This window comes from Haliotis cracherodii, unplaced genomic scaffold (assembly GCF_022045235.1).
Source record: "Haliotis cracherodii isolate W230 unplaced genomic scaffold, xgHalCrac1.p SCAF_8, whole genome shotgun sequence".
Classification (NCBI taxonomy): domain Eukaryota; kingdom Metazoa; phylum Mollusca; class Gastropoda; order Lepetellida; family Haliotidae; genus Haliotis; species Haliotis cracherodii.
Window position 1 is genome coordinate 33992575 of NW_027266341.1, and position 14120 is coordinate 34006694.

A 14120-nucleotide genomic window follows, 5' to 3' on the forward strand; every position below is an offset into this window, starting at 1 on the left:
TATAACTGTTATGTTGCTGACTGCAGGCCATGATATAACTGTTATGTTGCTGACTGCAGGCAGTGATATAACTGTTATATTGCTGATTGCAGGCCGTGATATAACTGTTATGTTGCTGACTTCAGGCTGTGATATAACTGTTATGTTGCTGACTTCAGGCCGTGATATAACTGTTATGTTGCTGACTTCAGGCTGTGATATAACTGCTATGTTGCTGACTGCAGGCCATGATATAACTGTTATGTTGCTGACTGCAGGCAGTGATATAACTGTTATATTGCTGATTGCAGGCCGTGATATAACTGTTATGTTGCTGACTTCAGGCTGTGATATAACTGTTATGTTGCTGACTTCAGGCCGTGATATAACTGTTATGTTGCTGACTTCAGGCTGTGATATAACTGCTATGTTGCTGACTGCAGGCTATGATGTAACTGTTATGTTGCTGACTGCAGTGTAAGATTGGTATTGTCTGAAACTCACTGAGTGTTGATATCCCTGTTCCAGCACCTGGACTACCAACAGATCTACAAGAAGATGCTGAAGCCAGCGTTTGTGTTTGATGGGCGAATGATCGTCAATCACCAAGCCCTCATTGACATTGGTTTCCATGTGGAGACGATAGGCAAAAGACTCACTCGCAAAAACATCAATCGCCAAGTGGCTCCTGCTGCTCAGTAGGCCGGACCAACAGCCTCTCCCTCCAGAATAGTCCCAGAATAGTCCCAGAACAGTCCCAGTTGGAAACAGCCCACCATGTTTCTGGCAAACTTTGTGTTGATATTTGTTTACCCCATAGTTTTCTATATCACTTACAACATTAAAAAAGGCACTCAGCTCAGATTTGCAGTCTGATGAGTTTGAGTCAACTCATTCAAAATCTACATTCTATCTGCATTCTGATTGGATCGTCAGCTATTCTCTGTTGGACCTTGATTTTGCTGACGACTGTATTACCATGAAAGAAAATATTTATTAAAACCCACCCGTTCAGTATTTTCAAGTGCTGATCTTACTTTTAGAATGTTGCTAAAAATCAGGATGTTGTTCCTTCATTATTTACTGCAACTGTGGTAAAATATTTCTAGTCAAAAAGTTGACAAACACATATTGAGAGAGTGTATTGCAAATACTTCAAGAGTGACTTTTGGCAATACGCCATGACAAACTGTGACATCATCTCTACTGCGTCACAGTGATTTGGCTTCCTATCTGTAGAACTTTTTGACGTCATAATAATGGATGTCAGTGTCAATAATGCTTGCAGGATATCTCCAGTAGGATTTTATGGTGTCTCATGAAGTGGTTCTAGTATTATGGTGACAATTAAAGCAAACACTATTCAGATTAAAACCTATCTCCGCTGATACTTGAATTCACCCTTTCAACCTGCTGAAAATATTAAGCTCAGCCGACACCGCACCACCTCTTATTTGCACTGTAACCAAAGAGTTTGTGTTTCTTTGTCATGGTAGAATGGAGATAAACCAACTGTGTTTTCAAGTAAGAGGTTTCGCAGTTCGATTTGATACCTTTAAATTTTTCAAATTTGAAACCTCTCGTTATCGTGTTCAGTTTCTAATGAAATTTTACATGAATTGAATCTATGCTTGAAATTCAATTTGATACCTTTAATTTTTTCAAATTTGAAACCTCTAGGTATCGTGTTCAGTTTCTAATGAAAATTTACAGAATTGAATCTCTGTTTGACAGCTCAACAAGTAGGTTCATCTCCCAATTGTATGCCCGTAACTTTGGTGATGTAGATGAACCCGGTCCGTGGGTGGCACATGGTCCTGTGTACAGCACACTGGTCACAAGTCTGTGAACTTGGTCGTCGAGTGTCGTTGGAGGGGTGACCATGTTCAGCAGTTAGACTCCCGATAGTTTCTAGGGCTTCGGTCCTGCCCCACACTCAAGCACATGTGGTGTCTCCTCAGGAAAGTGACTTTGTTCGAAATATGCCTCTGTTAACCCAGAATTAAATGAGTACCCAGTAGGATGGTGATGTGACTTAGGCTGTATGATCCACAGGGAGTTGAGAATGAAAATCAAGTGAACTGATTGATTGACCAGGGTAATAATGTAGCGCTTTCAGCTTGCTTTAGGTAGTGGATTTGACGTATTTATGTAGGGACATTATTATTAGTATTAGTATTAGTATTAGTATTAAGGAGGACCATGTTTTGTGGTTTGGAGCGCAGTCTAGATCTAGACATTGTAAACAGTGTCCGATGTGCACTTTATTTGATGAATATTATCCAAACAGATTACTTTTACAAATGTGGTTCTTTGTTCATTACGGCTGCAAAGTCATGACCAGTATTCAGGGTGCTTCGGGGATAGTTTGTGTCGCACCCATCTCATCTCACCTATCCCCAACAGTTCTGACTCTTTCTTAGTATTTAAAGGGGGCATACGTGATGCGTCATCATAGGGAGTACAATTGTGAGTGCAGAGTTGCTTCCCTTAGTTTTGCAAGGATCTGCTGATTGTTGGTGCATATCTCAGAATTTCCTTAATTTCCCATCATCTAAGGCCTCAAAACTTTCTGTGCAGATTTTCTTCCCTTAGCTTTGCAAGGTTCTGCTGATTAGTGGTCCATATCTTGATTCATGATTCTTAATCTTGCAGCACTACACTCATGCTTGTAGAGGGGCGGTTGGGTAGCCTAGTGGTTAAAGCGTTCGCTCGTCACGCCGAAGACCCGGGTTCAATTCCCGACATGGGTACAATGTGTGAAGCCCATTTCTGGTGTCCCCCGCCGTGATATTGCTGGAATATTGCTAAAAGCGGCGTAAAACCAAACTCACTCACTCACTCATGCTTGTAGATCTCAGCCAAGTGGTAAAGATCTACAACTACATCACATCAGATGTTCCTCCCACCTCAAGCTGAAAGGCTGGAATCAAACTGGTTTGACTGTCCTTTCATGGGTGATGAATGAGGAAAAAAATACTCGAAAATATATCCGATTATTCTCATAAATGATAACTAATCGATTATAATCCCTGTCCACTGCGACACCTGTTAAAGAGAACAAAATCTCACCTAGCAGAAGGGAATACTTGTTAAGTAAACACAATAAATAGCCCCCATGTATGACTTGTGTTTCTTTTTCCTTGGCTAAACTAACTCACCCACTTAATTCTATGTAAAAAAGATACTTCAGGAACACAAAGTTTTTTGGCGTTTTGTTTGCCCTACCAAGACAAAATAGTGTGGCCTTAAAATATGTAGACTCCTATAGTCTTTGTCTTCCTGTTCTCTTCCTTTTGGTGCATGGTTATGTCAACATTGCCTTACTCTGAACTCTATCTTGTCAATGCTGAAAAGAGTATACAGCTAACATCACTACATGAGCCATCTTAATGACAGACTGCAGTTTCCACTGATGCAAAATATATACTACTCAAAAGAAGTTAAAGAACACCTGATTCTTTCATATTATTATACTTTATCTGTCATGGCATGGGTGTTCTTTATCTTCTTTTGAGTTGTTTATATTTCCTTTGTTTCGCCGATAATTGTTTACAAAGGTGGAACTCGAGTGCTCCAGTGGCTTGTAACAGTTAACCATTGCAATGTGCAGAGTTGCTTCCCTTGAGTTTGAATCTTAGTTATGCTCCAATGTTGTCATGGGTTTTATCAGCTTTAAACATAACTTGATCACATATGTTGACATACTTCCTCTTCATGCTACATCCTGTATATATCTATTTGTGTAACATATGCCCATGTTTTCACACTATTGTCTGACAATCTTTCGGTCAGAACAGCTGATTCAGCAGTAATGATGACAATCCAAACTTCCTGTTTTTGAAAGGTCTTTGCTTTTTCTGTTGATTGTTAATAGGCATTTTTACCCCAATGAAATGAATGGCATCCCCCCTTGCACCCTACTACAGTGGCATGAGAGTGTAGGTGTGCAAGGTTTACTGCTTATACAGGGCATTGTATCACTAGTTACATGTGTCAGTGCTTGGTCTAGTACACCTCAATACTGAGGGTCCAGGGGTGTATGTGAACATGCATGGTGTAGTATAAATCAATACTGAGGGTCCAGGGGTGTATATGAACATGCATGGTGTAGTATAACTCAATACTGAGGGTCCAGGGGTGTATTTGAACATGCATGGTCTTGTACACCTCAATACTGAGGGTCCAGGGGTGTATTTGAACATGCATGGTCTAGTACACCTCAATACTGATGGTCCAGAGGAGTACTTGAATGTGCATGGTGTAGTACACCTCAATACTGAGGGTCCAGGGGTGTATTTGAACATGCATGGTCTTGTACACCTGAATACTGAGGGTCCAGGGGTGTATTTGAACATGCATGGTCTAGTACACCTCAATACTGATGGTCCAGAGGAGTACTTGAATGTGCATGGTGTAGTACACCTCAATACTGAGGGTCCAGGGGTGTATTTGAACATGCATGGTGTAGTACACCTCAATACTGAGGGTCCAGGGGTGTATTTGAACATGCATGGTCTAGTATATCTCAGTACTGAGGGTCCAGGGGTGTATTTGAACATGCATGGTGTCCCTCTCCTACCCAGAGTTCCATGCGGCCGGCAGCCAGTCAGCATAGTGCCTCTGCCACAGGCCAGCGCCATGTGACAATTCGTCACATCTTTCACTGTCCATTCAAGATTTTAATAATGCTTTTCATTAGTTTCATGTTTGACAAGTCTACACATTTTCACATACAAATGTCAAAGAATGGTTACGGTTCATTAAGAAAGTATCCTAATATGTGAAAATCTATTTGTTTTTGCGTAGTTATCCTTTGTTTACATTGGTTGTACGGAGTGTGGCATGGTGTAGTACACCTCAATACTGAGGGTCCAGGTTGTATTTGAACATGCATGGTCCAGTACACCTCAATACTGAGAGTCCAGAGGGGTACTTGAATGTGCATGGTCTTGTACACCTAAATACTGAGGGTCCAGAGGTGTACTCGAACATACATGGTCTAGTACACCTCAATATTGAGGGTCCAGGGGTGTACTCAAACATGTATTGTCTAGTATACCTCATTACTCTAGGGGGGCACGGGTGGCCCAGTTGTCGAAGGCGCCGCGATTCGCCGTGCAGAGTTGCGTCCCTTGGGCACGCCAGAAACCTATGATTGTGGGTTCGCCCCAATTATGTTTCTAGGTTTGTCAGCACCATACCTGTGCTCGTGGGTTTAACCGAAGTGGTAAATGTCCAAGACCTGGATCACTTCAGGCTTTCCTCCCACATTAAGCTGACATGCCGCGATATGACTGGAATACTGTTAAAAGCGGTGTTAAACCCATAGTTGCCATTTTCTCTTTGTGAGTAATGACATTGGGAATTTGGTGTTGATATTTAACAATGTCATTATGGTGCATTGTAGGACTATTATATTATATTGTAAGTCCTGCAGGTATCTTTGGGGTTTCAAGGATGTGTTTATATGTATGTTGGATGTGTGGGAAGGAATGGTGTTTTCAGGTGCAGTATGTATGCTGGTTTCTGTTGTGATGGCAGGGTCAATGATTCTGTTATTTGAGCAGATGTGCATGATTCACAAGTAATCTGTTTACTTATTGAAATGAAATTTATGTTTTGTTTATCCTTTGGGTAAAACACACTCTTTGTACAGGATAAGTGACACACAGTGACAGAAGTAGACACTATCTGACTGTCTTTGCACACTGACGGTGACACATGAATAGACACAGACAGACATAGCTTTCGACACAGACTATGTCACATCCTTGGACACAGACAGACACACCCTTGGACACAGAAACTTCCTTGGACACAGATACCCTTGGACACAGACAGACACATCTTTGCACACAGACAGACACACCCTTGGACACAGAAACATCCATGGACACAGACACCCTTGGACACAGACACCCTTGGACACAGACACATCCTTGGACACAGTCACCCTTGGACACAGACACCCTTGGACACAGACACATCCTTGGACACAGAAACATCCTTGAACACAGACACATCCTTGCATACAGACACATCCATGGAGACAGACACATCTTTGCACACAGACAGACACATCCTTGGACACATACATAAACACATCCTTGGACATAGACATACAAATCCTTGGACACAGACACATCCTTGGACAAGGACACATGCTTGGACACAGACACATCCATGGACACATACATAAACACATCCTTGGACACAGACACATCATTGCATACAGACACATCCTTGGACACATACATAAACACATCCTTGGATACAGACACATCCTTGGACACATACATAAACACATCCTTGGACATAGACATACACATCCTTGGACACAGACACATCCTTGGACACAGACACCCTTGGACAGACACATCCTTGGACACAGACACCCTTGGACACAGACACCCTTGGACACAGACACATCCTTGGACACAGAAACATCCTTGGACACAGACACATCCTTGCATACAGACATATCCATGGACACAGACAGACAAATCTTTGCACACAGACAGACACATCCTTGGACACAGACACATACATAAACACATCCTTAGACACAGACACATCCTTGCATACAGACACATCCTTGGACACATACATAAACACATCCTTGGACATGGACATACACATCCTTGGACACAGACACATCCTTGGACACAGACAGACACATCTTTGCACACATACATAAACACATCCTTGGACACATACATAAACACATCCTTGGACACAGACATACACATCCTTGGACATAGACATACACATCCTTGCACACAGACCGACACATCCTTGCACACAGACACATCCTTGGACACAGACAGTGAAAGAGTATGTTTACTCCTAAACTGTAAGCAGACAATCTTGACAATCTAAACCCCTAAAAAAAGTTAAAGAACACCCAACGTTTTCATATGACTATACTTACTTTAGTATTTTGAAGAAAAAAATAGGTGTTCTTTAACTTCTTTTGAGTAGTATATATGAGTATTTTACATGATAAGCAACACAAACAGTTGTCAAGTTGTGTCCACACACAGGACATCATATACGTTGCTGAAATTGTCTGTCTGTTATTACCAGTTATTACCATGCTCTGTATATACTGCAGGGGTTGACAATCAGACTGGTCCACTTTACTGCTGGGAGTAGACATTAAGCAGGACCAGTATTACTAATGAATAAATATAGATGTTCCAAATAGTTACTGAAAAGTCCAGAAATAACTCATACTTTGCTGTTGGGTAGACATTCTAGTTAATCCACCAGGGTAGGTAATCTATGTTACACAAGGATTAAGCTGATAACTGCATCACAGCTTCAGAAAGATGTTTTTTAAACACCTGACTAATAAGGTGTTTTATTAAAAAGGTGGCATTATATTTCCCAGAACACCAGGCAAATGATGTCTCATGGAGATACGATCAAAGACTTCCATCAAATGGCGCTGACATTGCATCAAAAATTTAAATCTGTTTGTTTGTTCTTTGATAATGTCTATTATGTCACTCAAATAATTCTTATATCTTTAAAACTATCATTTAATGACATTGACATTGCAATTCTAACTTGAATATAGGTTGGGTTGAAATATTTTTATACATTATGTAATTATGTACAGACATTTCTTCTCTGTAGTGCTAATTTATACCACTCCACCTTTGATAGGGATATTTAATATCTCTCCATGACTGACAAAACTAATCCTCATATGTCAAGTATATTTACCGTATTCGACGTAATAAGCGCTCTCAAAATTAGAAATAGGGGGCTCTTATTAGAATATAATTTTTGTGAGAAAAAAAAAAGTTGGACGATTGTAAATTTCGTGGTTTATGCTGACAGCCTGAAATGATACAGAAGAAAAGTCATATTATACACGACAGATATATTTTCCAGAATTTAATTGCCCATAATTAAGGGTGCATATAACACACAAGTGCGTATTATACACGATTAAATATGTACATTGATCAATTGGAAGGGGTGCTAATTGGGATTGTTCACTAGCCAATATATTCGTAAATATCGGCATGGGGCACTTATTACGTCAAATACGGTAAATATATTTGATGTTACTGATTATCTCTATCAAAAGTTGAGCAGTATATATCACTGGGTCATGCAAACAGTTGGGGTTCTTTTAGTTAGTGTGTTTGTGATTGGTTGTTGGAGGTATCACAGTGATTATCCAATGAAGTCATTCGAAATAAATACTACTCAAAACAAGTTAAGGAACACCACAAAGTGAAGTCAGTGTGTTGCAAAACCCACTTTCCATGACAGATTAACTAGAGTCATGTGAAAAAAAATGGATGTTCTTTAACTTCTTTTGAGTAGTATATACTGATGCATTGTTTTAATGCAATGTTCATGTTTCAGTATATATTTTTATATGTATTGTATTCATATGTAGAATGTTTCAGGTAGAGAAAACAAGCAATGAAAAGTGTTTGATTTTTGTATGCAGATATTAGCACGAGAGTTTGAGTCATTTTGTTACTCTGTCCTGGCGGAGTCATAAGACTTCATTCTCTGTATTATTTCCTGAAGTCAGCCTCATTCCCGTTTGACTAAAACCGTTTTTTTCTTTGAAATTATTTGTAAACTGCAGTGCATGTTTACTGTTTCAGTATTTTGTAGACGCTACCACCATGGAAATATTAGTATTATGCAGATGCCAGTGTTTAAAATAAGGAGGTAATTCAGGGATGTCAAGTGTGAACAAACATCGAAACAACAACGATAATTATTGAGGGTCTTACTATGTTCAAAGCTACTTACAACATGTCTGACTGTTTTTATATTAAAAGTTAGTGTGGGAAATAAATCTGAATATGGATATTAGTCCACAATTTATATGTTACCCTAAGTAACATATAAATTGTGGACTAATATGACTAAAACGAATTATGTTAGAGGGATCCATAACCCTATGTTGATGGGTCATTAGATTTGAATATATACTACTCAAAAACAGTTAAGGACCACCTGATTCTTTCATATTACTATATTTAATCTGTCATGCCACCTTAACTGTTTTTGAGCACAGTATAGCAGAACACCCTTGGGCCCCTCTTATATAATTTTAGAAGATCACCACAAATGTATTTGTTAGTATGTGTTCAAAGTAGTATCATTTTGAGATATATTTTACACTCAACTTGTACATGTGTTATCAAGATTTTTACATATGTTTTCTTGCCTTTGTAATCTTTTGCAAGTACCTGGTATTTGCTGCGGGGCAGTTTTTAGGGTTTATTATGATGTCACTGTTGACAGTGGGAGATATGTTGTTCATATTGAGGATATTAAATAATTTCTAAAACTTTTGTGATTTGTTGTTATTTGGAATACAGAGAAGCAATTTCAATATTATTTCGAGGGTTTGGCATTACTGCTAGTCTAATAGTTAAAGGGGAAGTGTACACGCAAAAATCACTTTCTTTCTTTTTCTAAACAAAACGCAATTTTAGAATTAGTTAGTATCTGTGTTTGAAAATATACACTCATTTTTTTTCACAGTGAAAGTAGGAAGCTCACAATAGTGTGAAAGTGATATGCCGTTATGAGGCCTTCGTTTTACGAGCGAAATAGGCCTGAGTTATCCCCCTTAGATTATGACGTAATTGGTGCCAATTCAACTGGGTCCCTGTCTATTCTCAACGCAAAAGATATCAAGGACCAGTTTGCGGTAAAACAACATGGTCTACGACACACTCCGGCGCAGTGGTGACTCAGCATAACACAATTCTGGCTGGCATCTGAGATGCTAGAATCACAAAACTGTACCTACACCACGTGAAGCGGCTCTAACAAAGCATGATGACGTCATAATGTTTATCAATTGGCACCAATGACGTCATATTGCAAGGGGCATAAGCCATGGTGTTTTTGTTATGGAAAAAGAACACTTGGTAAATGTGAAAAATATAAATCGTTTTAGTGCAATAAATATGTTAATTAAATATGATGTTTTTATATTTTTGTCTATGATACTTCTATGTTAACACTTTTAATGTGGCAAAAGTACAAGAAAAAATGGTTCATTTCCGTGTGAACTTGCCCTTTAAAGACTAGTGAAGGTTCAATCGTGAGTAGATTTACTTTTTGTTGGGTTATGATTGTAGGAGTTCTAAGCATCCATGATCCATGCATGCAACTAGCACTCCACAAATGTACACGTTATCCGCAGCTCTAAAACAAGCGTTTCACCTAATGGACTTGAAGTAAGGTTGTGTATGTTCCTTCATATCGAAAGCGGTAAAGGACCCGCCAGCAATAAGACCTGTTTCACTCCATGAAATATGTTGGCAAAGTCACCAAAGAGGCAGTAAAATCTTCTGTATTTGCAACTGTATTTCAGGACAAAAGATTTTCAGTATTGAAACACCAGAATTAGAACAACTCTTGGGAGACCATATCCCACACCAACATGATATATGCATGTAACATGATTCTCCTTAACATCTTTCTCAACATCATCCACAACACCCTCAACATGTTCCTTGACTTCCTTAACATCTTCAATATACTCTTCAAAGCCCTCCTTAATATCCTCAACATCCCCCTTAAGAACCTTCTCAACATGCTGCTCAGCGTAATCAACACCCACCTCAACATTCTCTTCAACATCCCTCTAAATGTCCTCTTCAACATCCTTTTCAACATCTTCAACGTCTTCCTCAACATCCTCAACATCCCCACAACACCCCCTCAACATCCTTGATGTCCTCAAAATCCACCTCAACATTTTCTTCAACATCCTCAAAATCCACCTCAACATTCCCTTCAACATTCTCCTTTACATCGTCAGCATTCTCCTTAATGGCCAAAACATCTCAGTATCCTCACGAATGTCCTCAACATCCAGACCGCCTCCGTGGTCTAGTGGTAGAGCGTCCGCCCGGAGAGTGGAAGGTCCGGGGTTCGATCTCCGGACGCGTCATACCAAAAGACGTTAAAAGATGGTACTTGTTGTTACCATGCCTGGCGCTCTTCATTAAGGGGCTAAAACAAGGACTGGTCGGCTCGGAGTCAGTATACTGTGTCTGAGTGGGGTATTCATGTTAAACTGCGCCATGGTATCTCAGTGTGCTAGCACTATAAATCGGCATCAGTCCGGACTAGTACAAGCAGCCACACAAACACACTCACGTACATGCACGTCGCTATATAAGTGCCATAATCTTGGATGCGACGTTAAACCCCATTTCACCTCACCTCGACTCAACATCCACCTCAGTATCCCCATCCTCATCATCATCATCATTCTTACCATCTTCAACATGCACCTCAACATCCTTAATGTCCTCAAAATCCACATTAACATCCTCAGCATCCTCCTAAACAACCTCAACATCCTCCTGAACATCCTGAACATCCTCCTCAACATCCTCAAAATCCACCTCAACACCCTCCTTAACTTCCACAACATTCACCTTAACATCCTTAATGTCCTCAAAATCCACCTCAACATCCTCCTTAACATCCACCTCAACATCTTTAATGTCCTCAAAATCCACCTCAACATCCTTAATGTCCTCAAATCCACCTCAACATCCCCAAAACATCCTTTTTAAAATCTCAGCATTCTCCTTAATGTCCTAAACATAATCCTCAACATCATCCTCAGCATCATCAACATCTCAACATCATCCTTAACATCCTCAACATCCACCTTAACATCCTCAACATCCACCTCAACATTCTCTCCAACATCCTCCGTAACATCCACCTCAACATCCCAAATATCTCTTGATAGAGGCCTGCCCATTTCTTGAATCCAGAGTGACCGCCTCCGTAGTGATAGTGATAGAGTGTCCACCCGGAGAGCGGAAGGTGGGTGGTTCGATCCCCGGCCGCCTCATACCAAAAGACGTGAAAGGTACTTGTTGTTACCATGTCTGGGGCTCGGCATTAAGGGGCTAAAACAAGGACTGGTCGGACTAGCACACACAAAGGCGACTATGCTTGTTGCAAGAGGCGACTAACGGGATCGGGTGGTCAGGCTCGCTGACTTGGTTGATATATGTCATCGTATCCCAATTCCGTGGATCGATGCGCATGATGTCAATCATTGGATTGTCTGGTCCAGACTTGATTATTTACAATATTGCTGAGTGCGGCGTTGAGCACCAAATAATCTAACCGAACCTGTTAAAAACAGCGTACCGACTATGTGGAGTTACGCATTTAATGATATAATGTCGAGTGGTGAGGTGTTGGAATGTGTATATGTGTGTAACGACAAATGTGACGCCTCGAGTTTACTTACATCCTACATCGCCCAAATTTCGTCGTCCTTCTACAGTGAACGAAATATCTGTCCATTTCCTTCTCTTTAAATCCATTAAATAGAGGGAGTTATGGCCAAACGGCATCAAACGTCAAGACGGCAACAAAAATTCAAAATGGCCATGATAATACTAATAATAGTGACTTTAATGCACTTTAGAGTATATTACATCTCTACAAAGGCATCATTAAATCCATGAGATATGCGTTTTCAATCACATATAGCTTGTGACAACCACATATTTAATCCGTTTAATTAGGATTTGCAGCCTCGGGAGGGCCGATCTATGAATAAAGGTGAGTGAGTATGGTTTTAGGCCGCTTTTAGCAATATTCCAGCAATATCACGGCGGGGGACACCAGAAATGGGCTTCACACATTGTACCCATGTCGGGAATCGAACCCAGGTCTTTGGCGTGACGAGCGAACGCTTTAACCACTAGGCTACCCGACCGCCCCCATAAATTTATAGAACAAGTCATCAATATATTAAACAAACAAACTGCTCTGACAGCAAGATTATTTGTACGGGTTAATATTTAACTTTTTAATCTGAATCAAGTTAGTATTTATAAAACATAACCACGGTTACAATGACACCATTTGATGGCAGTGAATACTTAAATGTCTCTCGTTCTGTTTGTTGAGATACTTGTGTTGGTGGTGCTGGTTGTAGTGATGGCAGAATTTTGCTGTTGCTAATTTGCTGCTGCTGCGGTAGATAACTGTTTCCTTGCTGCTGCTGCTGTTGCTGCTCTCGGAAAAATCTATTCATAAGTGATGCAGAACACTCTTTTCTTCGTCATCACATCTCAACAATTTACTTTGATCTCTGTAATGACCAGAGTACCACAATTGGAAAACATTAATGAACTTTGACGCTTGTGTTTATCTGACACCATAATTGAGTTTGTTGTCTTATTTTTCTGTGTCGCCGTTTTGACTTTTTGTGTATTACTCATCCTTTGAGGCCGTTCTGAGGGCGTCTTGACCTGCTCTCAAATAAAGGAACAAGATAGACGTGTTTGATGATGTCAAATGATTTTAATCGATTTGATACGAAAAAGACTTCTGAGCTGTCTAATTGTTTTCGTTCGAGTCAATTGCTTAATGTCCAATAACATTAAGCTAAATTATCTTTCTTTGTCTCTCTAATGATTATTCTCTTCTCTTAATTTACCATTCCAATTTCCTAGACAGAAAACGTTGTTATACCTCATCAATTGACAAATCCGAAGCAGGTGGATTCAAATTACCTCACTGACAAAACCCCAACACTATAACCTTCAACGATTATGTTGAGGATAACGCACAATTAAGTTACTGGACATTCCTTACAAATAATGAACGAACCAGCAAAGCTCATCTTAAATCCTGTATACAAGTCCGTGATACATATAAAAGCAACAAAATACTGTGTAATCAGATTTAAAATACAGTCTGAAAGTTAAAATAAATAAATAAATAAACATAAATGCAACACAAATATGCTGCACGGGAGGTCCATTCTTTACATTCGTAATAAGAGAGAGAGAGAGAGAGAGAGAGAGAGAGAGAGAGAGAGAGAGAGAGAGAGAGAGAGAGAGAGAGAGAGAGATGATTAAAACCTTTTTTACCAACATTCTTTTAATTGTGAGTCTATGTTCTTTTGACTGCTGCTTTATCAAATCCGCGTTGTATTTCAACGGGTTAAGAAGAACGCATGAAATGTGTTGACCAAGACATCTGAGAACTTGAACAACGAGGAGATCTGTCAACGAATTAAACCGATGGTTTCGGATTGTTCAAAGGGAGGTCACTCTCATTTTCGGTCAATTAGTCGGCTGCTTCTGTGGAAA

At 39.9% G+C, this 14120-nt stretch overlaps 1 protein-coding gene across 2 annotated transcripts in view; it reads left to right on the forward strand.

The window, feature by feature from the left end:
• The window catches only part of LOC139450489 (UDP-glucose 6-dehydrogenase-like), a 69712-nt gene extending 63373 nt beyond the window's left edge, over nt 1-6339 (forward strand). For both annotated transcript variants that reach the window (XM_071232203.1, XM_071232202.1), the window contains exon 12: nt 508-6339. In XM_071232203.1, coding sequence (XP_071088304.1) covers nt 508-681 — 174 coding nt within the window. In that variant the 3' untranslated portion in view covers nt 682-6339. The remainder of the gene's footprint in view (nt 1-507) is intronic.
• Nucleotides 6340-14120: the final 7781 nt, after the last annotated feature.